Raw genomic sequence first — 17,605 nt, forward strand, 5'->3', positions numbered from 1 at the left:
GCCGCAGTGACGCAAAACGCCCGTCGCATCGCGGCGGGGTGGGGTGGGATGGGGTGGGGTGGGGTGGGGCGGGGCTTTTGCCCAGCCCTGGTTGCCATGGAGAACATCGCTAGGCGCTGGGCGTGGCCCCGCGACGGGAGCTGCTGCAAAGTGCTGACTGGGCCTCGCGTGCCGAGCAGGGTGTGGAGCGTTCTTCCACTCCACCGCGGCAGCCAGTCCCTTTGTCTTTCGGGTGGGCGCTGGATTTCTGCTGCACCCGCGTAATCGCTTCCCCACCCTCCGGGGGCGGGGTCCGGGGGGGCAGCGCAGGGGGCCCGAAAAAAATATTCCAGGACTATACGGGCCTTACATGAAGTGGCCCCTGGCTACTCCTTTCAGCTCATGTCACTCTCTTTTCTTTCCCTCACTCAGTTCCAGCCTCAGGGGCATCCTCCTCTCCGTTGAACTCTCAAGGTGTACGTCTACTCTGGGCATTCACCTTGCTATTCCCTTTCCAGAACACTCTTCCCCATGTTTGCCAGGCCAGCTCCCTTCCGTGATGCATCACTCGGCTCCTGGTCCCCTCTTCGGAGCCATCTTCCCAGAACTCTCCATCTAAAAGAGCACGTCTCCTCCATCACGCTACCCCCTACCTTGGTTTAATTTCTTCCTTGCACTTCCCACTACTGATACCATGTTATAAATTTAAATTTTGATATCTTGTTCACCATGGATTTTTTGCATTGATTTAGATTTTTTAAATATGGCATCAAAGTATAATTTATCTTGAGTACTAAGTTTTGGGGGAGCCCCCCTTACATTTTCCATCCAAAGAGAGTGCCTCACTCGCCTCACCCCGTTCTGGCCCTGCTTTTCCATCTCCCTCAGCTGGGATGAAAGCTGCATGATGCAGAGCCTTTGCTTTGTCCCCTGCAGCACCTCTAATGATCAGCAGAGGCCTGGGCAGATAGGAGGTGCTCAATAAATATTTGTTGAATGAATGAAAGGAAAAGGGCATTAGCAAATAACCTACATAAATGGGCAACTTTTGCAAAGGGGCAGCTTCAGGAGACATGGGGTGCATACCTGGGGAGCACATAAAGTTTTTAAAAGATGCTTTGTTAAGAAAAATAGTTGCCACTGGGTGCTTGGGTCCACAGTGCTTATCACCCTAGGAGATCTCTAAACAAGGCTTCTTACCATTTCCATCTTCCTGATGAAATTGAACTTAATTGAGGTCAAGTTGCTACCACCACCATCACCACCATACCACCCACCATTTCCTCTTCCTACCTGGAGAGGAAATAGTACAGAAGTCTGGGCATTAGAGAAAAACACTTAGCCAAAAGTTGCTGAAAGCTAAAAAATATGATTTTATCCTACTTTACAGGTTTTTTTCAGAAGTAATTATCCTATTGAATTAATCAGTGGAAACTCATCCCACAACTGCTCTCTTTTAAAAAAAGGAAGGAAACACATTTAGCTAAGAGCAGCAGTTTTCATTATTTTAAACCCAATGGTTTTGTACTTTGTTGACAAAGGTCCTTGGTTTGAGCTCTTCTCAAAAAAGAGAAATATAGATAGATAGATAGATACAGCTCCAGACCTGTGTGTGTGTGTGTTTCTCTCTCTGTCTTTCTCTCTCTCTTTGGCTCTATCTCTCCATTGCTTGATCTCTCCACTCACATACATACATACATAGTATTCTGAAACCATTTGGGACCTGTTCATTACCTATTGGAGACTATGTCACTTCTAAAGGACTAAATGAGCTAAAACATCTAAAGCATTAGAACAGTGTCTGGAATATAGTAATCCCTTAATAGATACATCCTGTTGTTATCACTCATGTGTAAAACATCATTTTGCCCCCTGGAGTAAACACTTATTGGTGTCTCCCTGGAGCAACCCCTCCTCCTAACGCCATTGCTAACTTTGCTAGGGGCTCCAGCTGGGACACAGCGCTCCAAGGATCTCTCGTGTTTCTGCACATCTTCTGAGCAGAGGCATTGACTTGACATTTTTTTCTAGACTATCTTTTCCAGGATGTTTGTAACAAACTCCCTTGGAAGACAGAGATAACCTCTCCCTCCAGAGAAGAAGGGCAGGATTGTTTGCTGTCCAATATGGTAAAAATAAGGTCTCCCTCGGAGGCAAAGCTTGGTCAGGTTTACACAGATACTATAAAAGATTGGGGCTTCCTGTGTTCAGGGTTTTTTTTCTTTGGCTTTGATGCAAACCCACTGTGTGCACAGCATCACATGCGCCCACCTTTGCATTGCCCCTGGGACTTGAGGGATGTGAGGAAATGATGCAAAGATGAAATATAAGCTGCTTGCGAGGCTGTAAGAAAAGCCCCTTGACTGTGCAGGAGAGTTGACATAACAGGCCTGACTAATCTCCCTAGAAAGGCCTGCTTGCAAGGTTGGCTTTGGTGGTTGGATAGGAATTTGGACTTGAGGAGGGTTTTCACCATCCCCAGAGTTGATAAGGATGGTGCAGGGCCTAAACTGTTTGTACAAATGATATGATTCATGCTGGATGCCTGCTTTCCTTTGGAGAGTCTGGAATTTTGGTCCACGCCACACAGAGGCTGCCTGCATGATCAGCCCCAGTGAAGGCACTGGGGGCCAGGCTCTCAAGAGTTTCCCTAACCGTCAACATTGCCCATGTGTTTGTCACAGCTCGCTGCTGGAGGAATTAAGTGTGTCCTGGGTGACCTCTGGGAGGGGAGTCTCAGCAGCTTGAGCCTGGTTTCCTTGCTACTTCACCCCCCCCACCCCGCCCCGTGCGCTTTCCCTTTGTCGTTTTTGCTTTGTCTCCTTTCACCGTGATGGCTCAGAGCTGTGAGCACAGCTATATGTGGGAACCTGTGAATCCTCCTATCGAATCACTGGACCTGGTCTTGGGGACCCTAACAAAGTCTCTGACCCCAGAGTCTCGTGTCTTCTCTCAGCATTCATGAAATTGTCACAGGCTAACTTGTGAATTTGAAGTAGGAGAAAATCTCAGGCATGTCACAGTTCTTGTCAGATCCATCCCCTTACCTCTCTCGGGACACATGGGAGTGTGTGTGTGTGTGCGTGTGTGTGTGTGTGTGTGTTTGCCTGCGTGTGTGTGTGTGCGTGTGTGTGTAGGGGTGAATTCCAGGTCTAGGACAACTTGGGTATTACATGCCCCGTCATCATGGCGCTTTCAGGGGCAGGCATCTGATCTAAACTAGTCCAAGCACAAATCAAGACTCTTCCCCACTGACCACAAACCAAGAAGGACATAACTCAGGGAAGCCACCTTGCAACCATGAGAGCTAACACAGAGAGAGTGGGACTGAGAAACTGGGCCTTGATGATTCTGCTGGAGGACCCCAAACCAGCTGTTCTTTTTAAAAAAATTTTTTAATTAAAAAAACATTTTTATACAGCAGGTTCTTATTAGTTATCTATTTTATACATATTAGTGTGTACATGTCAATCCCAATCTCCCAGTTCATCCCACCCACCCACCCACATTCCCCCCTTGGTGTCCATACGTTTGTTCTCTACATCTGTGGCTCTATTCCTGCCTTGCAAAACGGTTCATCTGTACCATTTTTCTAGACTCCACATACATGCATTAATATACGATATTTGTTTTTCTCTTTCTGACTTACTTCACTCTGTATAACAGTCTCTAAGTCCATCCATGTCTCTACAAATGACCCAATTTTGTTCCTTTTTATGGCTGAGTAATATTCCATTGTATATATGTATCACACCATCTTTATCCATTTGTCTGTCGATGGGCATTTAGGTTGCTTTCATGACCTGGCTATTGTAAATAGTGCTCCAATGAACATTGGGGTGCATGTGTCTATTGAATTATGGTTTTCTCTGGGTATATGCCCAGTAGTGGGATTGCTAAAACCAGCTGTTCTTGAAGCCAGCCTGCCCCTGGATTATTTTAAGATACTTGAGTCAATAAATTCCCTTTATTGCTTAAGAGAGAGTGTATATGGTTTTTGATCCCTTGTAACAGAAGGAGTCTTAGCTGATACAGATCACAGCTGCTCCCAGAATGTGGATCTCTCCATTCTAGTGTAGGGAACCAAGACTCACAAAGATGGGATCCTTCTTTAGGGACCCCGAGACTAACTCAATGAAAATAATTAGTCTTTTGGCAGTCAACAATTTAAAAGAGCTTACTAAGTAGCAGATAGGAACCGGAGCTGGTACCATTTCAGGTGATTTCCAGCCTGGAGATGCTTTGTGGCCGAGGTGCACGTAGGAGACATGAAGACTTGAAGTGATGATGTAACCATAGCAATGTAAGCTAAAGCCCCAGCTACAAGGAAAGGAAGAGGAGGTGGTTTGACTTGCGGGGGTGGTGGGGGAAGCGCTGGGCCCTGCTCAGATCTGTGCCCAGCGATAGGGATCCTGTTTATACCACACTTCCTGGCTTTGCTTTTCCTGAGCTAGCCTTGTGCATGCCAACTTGGCCTCTTCTGTAGCTCCTTGAACACTTTGGGGAGAAGCGTTTAAATGACACAAGTAAACATGTTGCTTTGGTACCAGAACCCAAGTGACACGGATCAAAGACTTTTCCAAAGAAAAGATTGCTACAAAGGATGTTGCAATTCATGACTGTATTTACATAATATTATAAATGGTAACACATTTGAGACCACTGAGGTATAAACCTTTTATGATCCAACATACTGAATTTATCAACACAGAACCTATAATGTACAAAATAAATTAGTAGGGAACCCAACAGAACATGTTATGTTGCAAATTTATTGCTACTTATAACATGCCTGTTTTACTAATTTCAGATAAAATAGCAATATATATATATATATTTTTTGGTGTAAGATGCAGATACATAATTTGTACCAATCTCACAGAATTAATTTAATCCAGAATGAAAAACTTATTATATTTTTTAGCAGATGCAACAGAAATTAATCGTTTGAAAATAACCTCTCCCCACTTCTCCTACTTATTTTCTCCCTAGTACCTAATACATTGTGAATGTATTTCTTCATCATTTGTCTGTCTCCCCATTAGATTGTAAGCTCCTTGAGGGCAAAGCCTCAGTCTGATTCAGTGCTATATGCCCAGCACCTAGAATTTGACATATAACAGGTACCCAATAAGTAAGTACTGAATGAATGAGTTTAAAACAGGCACACATTTAGCCAATATAAAAATTGATTTCTATAACTTCATTTCACACACTGGCCCTACATGATAGGCTAAAAACTTTGGTCCTTAGTTCACACCTGATTCTCTTCTCTGACTCTCTGTGGGATAAGCCAATGTCCTGGGGTTGCTCAGCCACTTGGTAATACCGGTTTGGGGCACCACGGCTGTTGCCACCCCTTGGTGTATCCCCAGGCTGGCTTTTTCCAGAGCACAGACTTGCACAGGTTGTGGGTGTGAAGCTGAAGCGAAGAAGTTAACACGGAGAAGGAGGGAGGGAGGAGGCTCATTCCAACGTCGCCCTGAATTGCTGCGTGTGCCGCTCCAGCTTTTTGGCTTCGGCCTGGAGGTGCCGCAGGGCGGCGGCGCTGGGATGCTGGAGTACGGCGTGCTTGGTGGCCAGCGCCAGGTCCTTGAGCAGGCTGCAGAGGCAGCTGCTGCCGCGCAAGATCTCGTTGCGCACGTCCCTCTCCTGGGTCTCCTGGCACAGCGTGTCCACCAGCTTCTGCCCGACCATGATGACTAGCTTGCTCTGAGTGATGAAGATCTCGGGGGGCTGGCTGCTGCCGAGACTGCTGTGCAACACGCCGATGGCTTTGAAGAGCGCCCCGAAATAGAGGCGGCTGTGTTCAGAAAGGCGGATTTTCTTCTCAGGATTCTGCTGACTCAAAAGCCGGGGGCTAAGGGAGCTAGGATTCTAGAGAAGGGAAAGGAAACAACGGATAAGAGAGAGATTCGATCGACAGGCTGTGGTTGTCTCGCTTTTCCTGTTTTTGCTCAATTTGCTAGACCTTTTGTAAGAAAAAGTACAGTTTTGTTTGGGAAGCCCCACAGTGCAACATTTGCCTAAGAAGTTAATGTTAAGGTTTTCAAAGCACTGTTACATATAAATTATCTCTCAGGTATATAATTTTATATATTGCATTATAGATATAAAATCATTCATATTAGATACATATAAAATCGTATTCAATCCTCTCTACAAACTGTTAGAAACCCATTCTAAGAAACTCGTTGACAATGACTAAATTTATAACTTTAAAAAAAATGCAGAAAACTGGATGGTGAGATTTTAAAATTTACTCAAAGAACAGGTTTTAAAGCATTTTAAAAACCCTTCCTAGTTCCAGTATCAGAGGTAAATCTGAATCCCCCAGATTTCCAGAAGAAATAAAAATATACTGACTTATCTGCTTTAAGATTAAAATATTTATCTTACTTGCTAATTAAAGTTTTATTTAGAATTTTACTTTCGTGAATTTTATTTTCTGGAATGTGGAACCAAAGCCTATTCACTGTTGAAAGATTCTCAGCATCAAACTTAGTGGAAATCCTACTCCAGGTGACAATCAAACACACTGCTATATTTAAATTGGATAACAAACAAGGACCTACTGTACAGCATGGGGAACTCTGCTCAATATTATATAACAACCTAAATAGGAAAAGAATTTGAAAAAGAATAGATACATGTATATGTATAACTGAATCACTTTGTGTCCACCTGAAACTAACACAACATTGTTAATCAACTACACTCTAATATAAAATAAAAAGTTAAAAAAAAAAAAAAGCCCCTTTGTTAGGTTATAGGTGAGGAGACTGAGGCTTCCGGAAGAGAAGAGGCTGCCTAGGGTCACTCTATTAGCAAAATAAAGATCTGGAGCTCTTAGCCTAGTCAGCGAGTCTGAAACTCTCATTCTTTCTATTAAACTGTGCACTCTTATTAACCTACGGTCTTAAAACACCCAGCTCAGAAGCACTCAGACAGTGTTATAGTCTGACTTGTCTCCCCAAAATTCATATCATGAAACTCTACCCCTCAGTGTGAAGTTATTGGGAGATGGGGCCTTTGGGAGGTGACCAGCATTAGATGAGGTCATGTGGGTGGGGCCCCCGGGAATGGGGTTAGTGCTCTTACAAGGGTTGCCTGAGAGCTTGCTTCCACCCTCTGCTCTCTGCCAGGTGAGGATACAATGAGAAGTGGGCAGTCTGCAGCCTGGAAGAGGGCTCTCACCAGAATCTGACCCTGCTAGCACCCTGATCTTGGATTCCTAGCCTCTAGGACTGTGAGAAATAAATTTCTGTTGTTTATAAGCCACCCAGCCTATAGTACTTTGTTGTAGCAGCACAAACAGATTAAGATAGACAGGTAAAGGGAAAAAAAGACTGGGGTGTTGGTTGAGATGGACTCTCGGGGGGCAGGGAGCATGAGAAGAATGCATCAGAGGCTAGAAATGAGGAGCAACCATCTGGACATTGGAATGTTGGCATCTTAGCTTGGGAGTATTACCTGTAGGTAAATAAAAAGGTACTATGATTTTTATTCTGGGCTGTTGGAAATCTCTGGAGGTATTTTTGGTTGTCACATTGACCAGGGAACACTACAGGCTACCAGTGGGCAGGGGGCTAGGGATGCTGAACAGTCCATCCCATGCAATGAAGAACTGTCCACCTGATGGTCAGTGGTCCCCCTGCCACCCCCACTGAGAACCAGTCAGTCTAAAGCAGGGTTTTTCCAAGGGTGATCCTTGGACCTCCAGCACCTGGGAACTTGTTGGAAAAGAAAATTCTCAGGCCCTTCCCTAGACCTACTGAATCAGAAACGCTGGGGTGGGGTCCAGCCCTCTGGGTTTTAACAAGCCCTATGGGAAACTATGACCCACTCTCAGGTTTTAGAACCACTGGTCCAAGGCATACTTCATGCTGAACAAAATAGCATGACTTTTAGCAATCTGACAGGCCCCAAGTTTGGGGTTTGGGGTTTGCAGAACGAAGCATCAGGACGCCTGGGTTGTTATCTTAATTGGCCTCTGAGAAGGCAAACAATCTTGTCCACGTCATTGGATATCTCTGTCCCTTCTCGCCCATGCTGCCCTCCCCACCCCCCATCAGCCAGGAGGTTGAATGGGTTCACTGGTTCCCAAGCTTCAGTTATTCAAAGAAAACCTTCTCACATTACGCCCTTTCTACCTTCCTCTTAACTTCGGTCAGCTTCATCTTTGTTTTTAAGTGATCAGCTGTTTTTACTTAAGTTAAAACTTTTAAAATTGGTAAATGGAAAACTACTATCATTTGCTATTCATAGGAGGTGACCAATGAAAAAATAAGTACAATGATAACATTTTTGATTTTAAAAAAAAAGAAAGAATATCAAATGTCAAAGAGGTGTTGAAGATACACAGGCCCCAAACCAAAATGTTTTTTCTGTTGTAATCAGAAACATTAAAAGGGAATGTCAAACAGGTACACGCACAGAGGGAAGGTCAAGTGAAGACCCAGGGAGAAGACAACCATGTACAAGCCAAGGAAAGACACCTGAGAAGAAATGAACCCTAATCTTGGATTTCTAGCCTCCAGAATTGTGAGAAAATAAATTTCTATTGTTTAAGCCAAAGGGGGAAAAATGTCAACAAGAATGTGAGTCCGTGCGACATCATGCCATGTCAGTATCTCCTGTGATAAACTTGCAGAGCACCTAGAGTTATTTCACTGATGGTTAAAGGACCAGGTTCCACATTTTGGGGCTTATTGGACTTGCTCATCTCCAGGGTTCCTTCTATTGTAAAAAAGGAAGAACTGTCACAAAACCAAGTCTCCTCCCATGTGGGTCCGGGCTGTAAAGCTGAATTATTCACAGCAGGAAACATCCCTGGGGATAAAGCCTATTAGTCAATCAGAAGTATTGGAGAGTCAGCATCATCGCTTACCTGTGTTTCTAAGTCTTTGTTTTTATCCAACCTTTGTACCAAGATGGGTTTTTCTTTCTCTTCTAGGTTAGGCAACTCCTGAAACATAAAATCCCTTCAAATTACCAACTAGAATGGTCTTTATACTATTATATAGCTGTTTAAGTCCACTTTAAAACTTGAGCATTCCTCGTTATGTTTTTGTTGATGGTTCTGCCTAGTGATGACTTTTTCCAACAAAGGAGACTTCAGCAGCCCGAGGGCTGAATTTTGCCTACCAACACGGCCTAATATAATGACACACAATTTTATTGGGAAATGAAAAATATCCAAATTTCCAGCTTCTCTAGAGTGTGTTAAAGCTCTTGCACCTCCAGGCATGTCAGCAGAAAACCAAGACTGGGGCTGAAAGCACTGAGTTATCTCCGTGACACAGGCCCCAGGTTACCTGCTGCATTTCTTGCAACTTGCAATTCTTTTTTTTTTTTTGGCTGTGTTGGGTCTTCCTTGCCACGTGTGGGCTTTCTCTAGCTGCAGCGAGTGGGGGCTACTCTTCATTGCGGTGCACAGGCTTCTCATTGCAGTGGCTTGTTGAGGAGCACGGGCTCTTAGTGCATGGGCTCTAGTGGGCAGGCTCAATAGTTGTGGCTCGTGGGCTCTAGAGCACAGGCTCAGTAGTTGTGGCTCACGGACTTAGTTGCTCTGAGGCATGTGGGATCTTCCCAGACCAGGCCTCAAACCCGTGTCTCCTGCACTGGCAGGCTGATTCTTAACCACTGCGCCACCAGGAAAGCCCTGCAACTTGCAATTCTTGAACTAAGGGTCTCTTTCTATAGTGTCTAGACTCATGGAGCAAAGTATTCCTAAGAGTAACTAGGGTCTGGAGGCTGCTAGGACCATGCACAATTTTGAAGAGTGTTTATAGTTCCTCTTCTGTTTCTAAGAAACACACTGACAATGACTAAATTTATAACTGTCAAAAATGCAAAGAAACTTGGTGGTGAGATGAAAAATTTTGTTCAAAGAACAGGTTTCACAAGGTTTTCAAAATCCTTTCTAGTCCTAGCATCAGAGGTAAGCCCCAAACCCCCAAATTTCCAGAAGACATCCTGTCTGCCTTAATATTAAGATACATATCTTACTTCTTACAAGAGCTCACCTTGGGCTTCCCTGGTGGCGCAGTGGTTGAGAGTCTGCCTGCCGATGCAGGGGACACGGGTTCGTGCCCCGGTCCGCGAAGATCCCACATACTGCGGAGCGGCTGGGCCCGTGAGCCATGGCTGCTGAGCCTGTGCATCTGGAGCCTGTGCTCCGCAACGGGAGAGGCCACAACAGTGAGAGGCCCGCGTACCGCAAAAAAAAAAAAAAGAGCTCACCTAGACTTTTACTTCCATGAATTTTATTTTCTGGAAAATGGAACCCTTGTCTCCCCAAAGACGATAAAACAGATTCTCATCATCTAAGTTACTAGTGACCACTCCAGATAAAAATGGAAAGTCCCCTTATAGTATACCACTCTGAACTCACCTGTTCACAAACATTTGTCCTATTTTTCTTTAATAGTTCAAGAGGGTGTTCGCCTTCCCTTTGTTTCTGAAAAGGAGCATTCCTTTGGTATGATTCAATCTCCTTTTGGGGAAGCCGGATGGATTTTGCAAGCTTAAATTCTGCATTTGAGGTCAATTGCACGGGGTCTTCCTTTTCACAGTTCGGCTTGAAAAGGAGTCTCCCGTTGGCAATGATGAGGGAGGCGAACCTCTTGATGTCTTCTGGAACCATCCGCGCTGTCAGGACAAATCTCTCCAGGTCATCCAGGCTGTTTTGGACTTTGTTGGTCACAAGGACTTCCAGGGACCAATCGCAGCTCTCCAGACTTTCCTTTGTTTCAAGCAGGATTTGGTAGGAGTTGGAGATTGTCTGTAGCTGATCCCTAATTTTGGCCTGAAGTTTACTGTCGGTGAGGTTACAGGCAGTCCCACAGACGCCGCAGGCGAAATCCAGAAATTCTCTCAAGGATTCCTCTATGCAGTCGGCAGCCCTGCGGATCGCGTGGATATTGGCCTCCAGGTAGTCTCTGAACCTCCACTGTCTACTGACAAAGAGCATCAGGCCCGCGACAGACTTGTCCACCTTGTGTTGCAGAGCTGTGACTGTCTCTTTGGCCAAGTCCAGGTCCAAGGGGAGGTCTTTGGCTGACTCCTCTGAGAAGGAGCTAGAAGAGTGGCTAGACGTGGAGGAGCATGAGGAGAGGACGCTGGCTCTGCTGTCAGAACTGGAAACGGACAAGCCGTCTGGCTCAGGAGACGGCGATGCTGCCCGTCCAGAGAACCACGAGGAATTATGGTCCACGGAATTCTCCGAAGGCCCATCGGCTTTTCCCAGCTCTTTCCCATCCTGGGGGACACTTGGCACTGCTTTAGGGACATCGTAGATGTTCAGCTTGGTGTTCTGCTGTTCCACTCGGTAGATCAGAAAGCTTGAAGGGATCTTGTAGCTGACACCTTCATCCAAAGGGAATGCATCCCTGGGTGGTGGAAAGCTATAAGAAGGAATCTCTGGAAGGCTGAGTTTTTTCTGCATGGGCACGTTTTTCCGCGGGTGTGGACTGAGGGTCCTTGCTCTGCTGTTCTGAGGGCTGTGAAAACTGGACATGTACCTGGGGAGAGCACGGTGCCCCGATTTTTCCACAAAGCTGCTTAGAGATGCGTTTCTTACATCAGCCTTTTCCGGAGACGGTGGCGTGTCATAAATCCATTCGGACGTCTGAGGGCTTGGCAACGTGTTGCAGCTGCCTCTCCTTAAGGCAATGCTTGACATCAGGGGAACACTCTGCTCCTGTGAAAAGCCACACAAAGTCACCCAGTTTAGGAGCAACAAGAAGACAGTGTGAGCGACTCAGGTGACACATGTGTATTATACTGAGGACCCACCAAGTGCTGGGCACTGTGCTTCTTAAAAATCTGATCGACGCTCCCCCACTCAGCTTCTCCTGTGGCTGCCCACTGCTGCTATCACGCAAGCCCTTCGCAGTCGGGCTCCAACCTCCTTTGAGCCTTCTTGCTCTCCGCTTCTGCCACCACCCTCCTTAAAGGTCCAGCTCCTCTTGCTGTTTACCTCCCCCTGAACACAGAATGCTCCCTTGAACCCCTATATTTAATTTTGCCCCAACTGGTTCCTCTGCTCTAAGTGTCTTCCCAACCCCTTGCTTTCCGTCTAACAAACTCCTATGCATCCTTCGTGACACTGCTGAGTTGCCACTTTGGGCACAGGTGTTTTTTTTTTTTTTTTTTTTTTTTTGCGGTACGCGGGTCTCTCACTGCCGTGGCTTCTCCCGTTACGGAGCACAGGCTCCGGACGCACAGGCTCAGCGGCCGTGGCTCACGGGCCTAGCAGCTCCGCAGCATGTGGGATCTTCCCGGACCGGGGCACGAACCCGTGTCCCCTGCATCAGCAGGCGGACTCTCAACCACTGCGCCACCAGGGAAGCCCTGCATTCCTAATTTTGACCAAGCAAACAACATTTCTCAGAGGCCGTTCAGGTTTGCATAGCATCGGATCTCAGCGCCCGTCATACTTACGTTTGGTTGGCTGGCAGGGGGACCAAGTGCTGCTTTTGGGGGGCTGGGGAGGATGTCATATAGCTGCTGCTGCTTCCCTGGCTCCTGGGGAAAGACCGCAAAGAAGGACAATTTGAATGTTTCCCTCCTGATGGCTGCACGTCACAAACTCTCTCCACTCCAGTGTTTCTTTTCTATTTTCCAAATGAAAACACAAATCACTGAAGACTTGGGGGTTTCAGTCATGATGATTTTATGGTGGAAGTGTGTGCTCTACTGGGTATATTTTCAACAATGGACTCTGTGCTTTAGAAAAGGTGACTCCTCGGGGCCTCCCTGGTGGCGCAGTGGTTGAGAGTCCGCCTGCCGATGCAGGGGATACGGGTTCGTGCCCCGGTCTGGGAGGATCCCATATGCCGCGGAGCGGCTGGGCCCGTGAGCCATGGCCGCTGGGCCTGCGCGTCCGGAGCCTGTGCTCCGCAGCGGGGGAGGCCGCAGCAGTGAGAGGCCCGCATACCACAAAAAAAGGAAAAAAAAAAAAAAAGAAAAGGTGACTCCTCGATTGAAGGTGGGGACAAAGTATAGAGAGAATTAGCTGCAGCTGCAGTTAAAAACGGTAGTTCAGGGCTTCCCTGGTGGCACAGTGGTTGAGAGTCCGCCTGCCGGTGCAGGGGACACGGGTTCATGCCCCGGTCCGGGAAGATCCCACATGCCGCGGAGCGGCTGGGCCCGTGAGCCATGGCCGCTGAGCCTGCGCGTCCGGAGCCTGTGCTCCGCGACGGGAGAGGCCACAACAGTGAGAGGCCCGCGTACCACAAAAAAAAAACAACAAAAAAAATGGGTGGAAGAACTAAATAGACTTTTCACCAAGGAAGACATACAGATGGCCAAGAGACACATGGAAAGATTCTCAACATCAGTAATTATTAGAGAAATGCAAATCAAAACTACAATGAGGTATCACCTCACGCCGGTCAAAATGGCCATTATCAAAAAATCCAGAAACAATAAATGCTGGAAAGAGTGTGGTGAGAAGGGAACACTCTTACACTGCTGGTAGGAATGTGAATTGGTACAGCCACTATGGAGAACAGTATGGAGGTTCCTTACAAAACTAAAAATAGAACTACCATACGACCCAGCAATCCCACTACTGGGCATTTACCCTGAGAAAACCATAATTCAAAAAGAGTCATGTACCACAATGTTCATTGCAGCTCTGTTTACAATAGCCAGGGCATGGAACCAACCTAAATGTCCATCGACAGATGAATGAATAAAGAAGATGTGGCACATATATACAACGGAATATTACTCAGCCATAAAAAGAAACGAAATTGAGTTATTTGTAGTGAGGTGGATGGACCCAGAGTCTGTCATACAGGGTGAAGTAAGTCAGAAAGACAAGAGCAAATACTGTATGCTAACACATATATATGGAATCTAAAAAAAAAAAAGGTACTGATGAACCCAGTTACAGGGCAGGAATAAAGATGTAGATATAGAGGGTGGACTTGAGGACGCAGGGTGGGAGGGTGAAGCTGGGGCGAAGTGAGAGTAGCATCGACATATATACACTACGAAACGTAAAATAGTTAGCTGGTGGGAAGCAGCAGCATAGCACATGACCTAGAGGGGTGGGATAGGGAGGGTGGGAGGGAGGCTCTAGAGGGAGGGGATATGGGGACATATGTATGCAGATGGCTGGTTCACTTTGTTGTACAACAGAACTAACACAGTATTGTGAAGCAATTATACTCCAATAAAGATCTATTTTAAAAAAAGACTCCACACTCCCACTGCAGGGGAACAAAGATCGCGCCTGCCAAAGTAAAAGTGCTTTGGAAACCGGAAAAAAAACCCAAGAAGTGCAGATATGTGTATGTGTATGTTTGTGTGTGTACATGTGCGTGGATATAAAGTATCTATTACAAATGAAAAGTAAAAAAGTTTTAAATATTCAGAATTCAAATAGTAGTACTATTCTCCTGAGCAGGTCTGGGCTCCCTGGGCACAAAGCTGGTCTCTGAGCGGAGATGTGTCCTTTGGAGTCAGGACTAATGCTCCAGGAGATATCTCAGTGGTAAAGCTGAAATGCAGGGTCTGCGTGACCCTGAGACCCCACGATGGATGGAGAGGTGTGGGAAGAGCAGGGCCACGGCTGAGACTCACCTTCAGGGCTGGGAGGCACCGGCTCTGGGCAGGCACATCGTACACCTGGCAAGGCAGAGCTGGCAATGAGGTGCGAGCAGGTCTGGGAATTGTGAAGAGGGCCTTGGGGAGAGAAAGAAGAGTTGAGGGAAAGAGACGTCACCGCTGAGTCCACGGGTCATGAGACAGCAAAGGCAGCTCTGACACACTGGGACGTTCTCTGGGCACCTCTAATTGGAGACCCTTCGGTCTGAGACTGGGAACAGCAGGACGCGCTGTTGGGGAGGTCCATGGTGGAGGGCAGTCTTCCTCACATGCTGGCCCATAGCTGCCTGCATCAGCCTCACCTGGGAAGCAGGTTGGAATGCAGATTCCTGGGCTCCGAGTCCACCGTATAGCATTTCTGAGTCTTGATGGAGAAACTGAAAAACTGCAGGATCATCAAGTTTCCCGGGTGATTCTGATGTTCTCTAGGGACCCCAGGCTGTGATTCGAATGCTGGGTTATTAATGTTTGTCTGATGATGCTGAGGATGCAGCTGTGAATGAGGCAGGCAGGGGGGCTTTACAGGTGCTGCCTGATCCTCCGCTCTGTGATCCCCTACACTGCCGCAGATTAGTAAACCGGACTTGGTCCCTGCTGGTCTTCGGCTGATCTGTCTAGGACAAACTCAGCAATGGTTCCCCATTATGCTCTGGGTTAATTCCAAGCTCCTTGCAGGCCATGCCCTGCCCAACCCCAGGGACTATGCACGGTGTGTCCCCAGTTGTCAGCCGTCACCTGCCTTCCTCCCTGCCCACCCCACCTCCTTATTGGAACACACCGAGCTCTCTCCCACTGCAGAGCCTGTCCAAATGCGGTTCCACTGCCTACCACTCCCCAATCACCACAGGTCCATTTTATTTATGCAGCTGCCTTTGTGGGTCACACTTGCCCAAGAGACAACCTACAGACTACATGGGGACTTTCCTGTGTTTGGAATTTTAGGTGGAAAGGAGTCAGTTCAAAAATGCCCAGTGTTTCTTGGAAAATGTAGACGGCAGTCAGTTAAGGAAGCTGTTTTGAGAAACATGGTTTTGAAAGGTTTGGAGGACAGTTCGAGAACTAGAGGGTCTAAAAGCAATTTCATCAGGAAATCTAACCTTTTTACTTGAAATACAAAAGATTACCCTCTCTGAATTGAAACCAAAATCAAATACCTTCTTTGTACGGTCATTTTATTTTATTATTTTTTTAAGAGAGGCTGGCATGTTATATTAAGGAAGTCGGAATAAAAACTAAAACAAAGCTCAAGACAGTGGTTACGCTGGGGGGAAGTGGGTGGGAGAGGTGGGAGGGGGCTTCTGGGATGCTAGTTTCGTTCTTTTTCTAGATCCGGATACTAGCGAATGAACTATGTACCCTTAGGATCTATAGGTTAAACTTCAATAAAACAAAATAGATAGCGTCAGCCACAGAGCCAGGTGAACAAGATCAAGGGTAGGCCAAGGGCTCTGCCTTGGGTGTTGTCAGTCCAGGGGTGTAGACAGAGACAGACACAACAAAGAAACTTTGGTCTCTGGTATTCATCAGGGTGTGACCCTGGATGGGCCTTTCACCTCCCTGGGAATCAACTTCCTCATCTTTAAAGCGAAGAGTTGTTCTAATCTACACGGGTCTCTTCCAGCTAGAAAGACGGAGAATCCCTTATTAGGACAACTTGAGACAAGTGACATATTTCCACCTTCTTGGTTTTTAATTTTTGGCCAACCTTAATCTAGAGATACTCAACCCGGGGAATCTCTGAAATGGGTCCCCCGGGCCGTGTGCCAACCCTGTGAACGGCCCGTCAGAAAACAGCTCAAAGCTAATGGCTGGACGTGCTTGGTTTTACCAATGTCCGCTTCTGCTCAGAATGTAATATTTTCTGGGTGGTCTCAGACTCAAGGCTCACCGCTAGATTACCCGAACGGCGAGAAGATGTCTGCCTTTTCTGTGAATCAGAAGATTCTTAACTGATTATCATCTTGCATTCTTCTAGCTCCTTCCTTCTTGTAGTAGAGGAAGAAGCAAAATTATTCAGAATCACCAAAAGGTACAACTTGAGGTGAACTTAGAAATGATGGAGCCCCACCCTCTCTCTTTTTTTTTTTTTTTTGCAGTACGCAGGCCTCTCACCGCTGTAGCCTCTCCCGTTGCGTAGCACAGGCTCCGGACACACAGGCTCAGCGGCCATGGCTCACGGGCCCAGCCGCTCTGCGGCACGTGGGATCCTCCCGGACCGGGGCACGAACCCGCGTCCCCTGCATCGGCAGGCGGACTCTCAACCACTGCGCCACCAGGGAAGCCCCGCACTTTCTCTTGATACAGAGCAAGAAAGAGAAGTCCAGAGGGGTGCTGGGATGTCTCCAATCACCCAGCATAGCTGTGGCTGCCCCCAAAGCCAAGTGAAGTTGGACTCCTGATTTCTAAGCCACAGATGGCATCTCTTGCTTTAAAAGACCCCCAAGCACGGAGAAGGCAATAAAAAAGGGAGGGGGGAGGGAGGAAAAATATAGACAGGGCAGCGATGGAGGGAAAGTAAGCAGGAGTGAAAGGCAGGAAAGTTCCCCAGGTGTTTTACTGGGGCCACAGCAAGAGTGATGAGGAATCCCTCGCTTCTAAATTCCCCTTTGGCCGCTGTGGTTTCTGTCCATGGCCGCAGCCTGCACCAGTGAGAGCTCCACGCTTCACGTCAAGGACAAATGTTACAGCTAATGCCCTGGCCCTTTTCTGAGTTAGGATGGTAAACTCATCTCTCCTTTCATACCATTGTCAGTCTAGGAGTTGACAGTGAGTCCGCGGTTGTGAAGCCTTAGGTTGGATCCGGTCGTTTCATTCCTTCCGTAAATGTTTACAGAGCATCTTGCAGGAGCCTGGCACTGCGCTGGGGGGTTGGGATCCCCGGGGAACAGTGGACATTGCAGCTGCTGTCCTTTTAGGGGGCCTTTGATTTTTGTTTGTTTCTTTTAGTGGCTTTGAAAAGCAACTCAATTAACTTCAGCCCAGGCCACTCGTTGTTCTCAGAGAA

The 17,605-nt window shown here is 46.9% G+C and overlaps 1 protein-coding gene across 5 annotated transcripts in view; it reads right to left on the minus strand.

Moving 5' to 3' along the window:
- Window positions 1-3,545: 3,545 nt before the first annotated feature.
- Window positions 3,546-17,605, minus strand: part of CASS4 (Cas scaffold protein family member 4) — a gene marked incomplete at its 5' end in the record, with an annotated part of 39,581 nt that continues 25,521 nt past the window's right edge. For 4 of the 5 annotated variants that reach the window (XM_082600336.1, XM_082600337.1, XM_082600338.1 and 1 more), the window contains 5 exons: window positions 3,547-5,856; window positions 8,870-8,947; window positions 10,376-11,683; window positions 12,427-12,510; window positions 14,578-14,679. In XM_082600336.1, coding sequence (XP_082456462.1) covers window positions 5,446-5,856; window positions 8,870-8,947; window positions 10,376-11,683; window positions 12,427-12,510; window positions 14,578-14,679 — 1,983 coding nt within the window. In that variant the 3' untranslated portion in view covers window positions 3,547-5,445. Of the gene's footprint in view, window positions 5,857-8,869; window positions 8,948-10,375; window positions 11,684-12,426; window positions 12,511-14,577; window positions 14,680-17,605 lie in introns of all 5 variants that reach the window. The other variant, XM_082600339.1, reaches the window with a different exon arrangement.

Source organism: Mesoplodon mirus (assembly GCF_964341445.2).
Source record: "Mesoplodon mirus genome assembly, chromosome: 15".
Taxonomy (NCBI): domain Eukaryota; kingdom Metazoa; phylum Chordata; class Mammalia; order Artiodactyla; family Ziphiidae; genus Mesoplodon; species Mesoplodon mirus.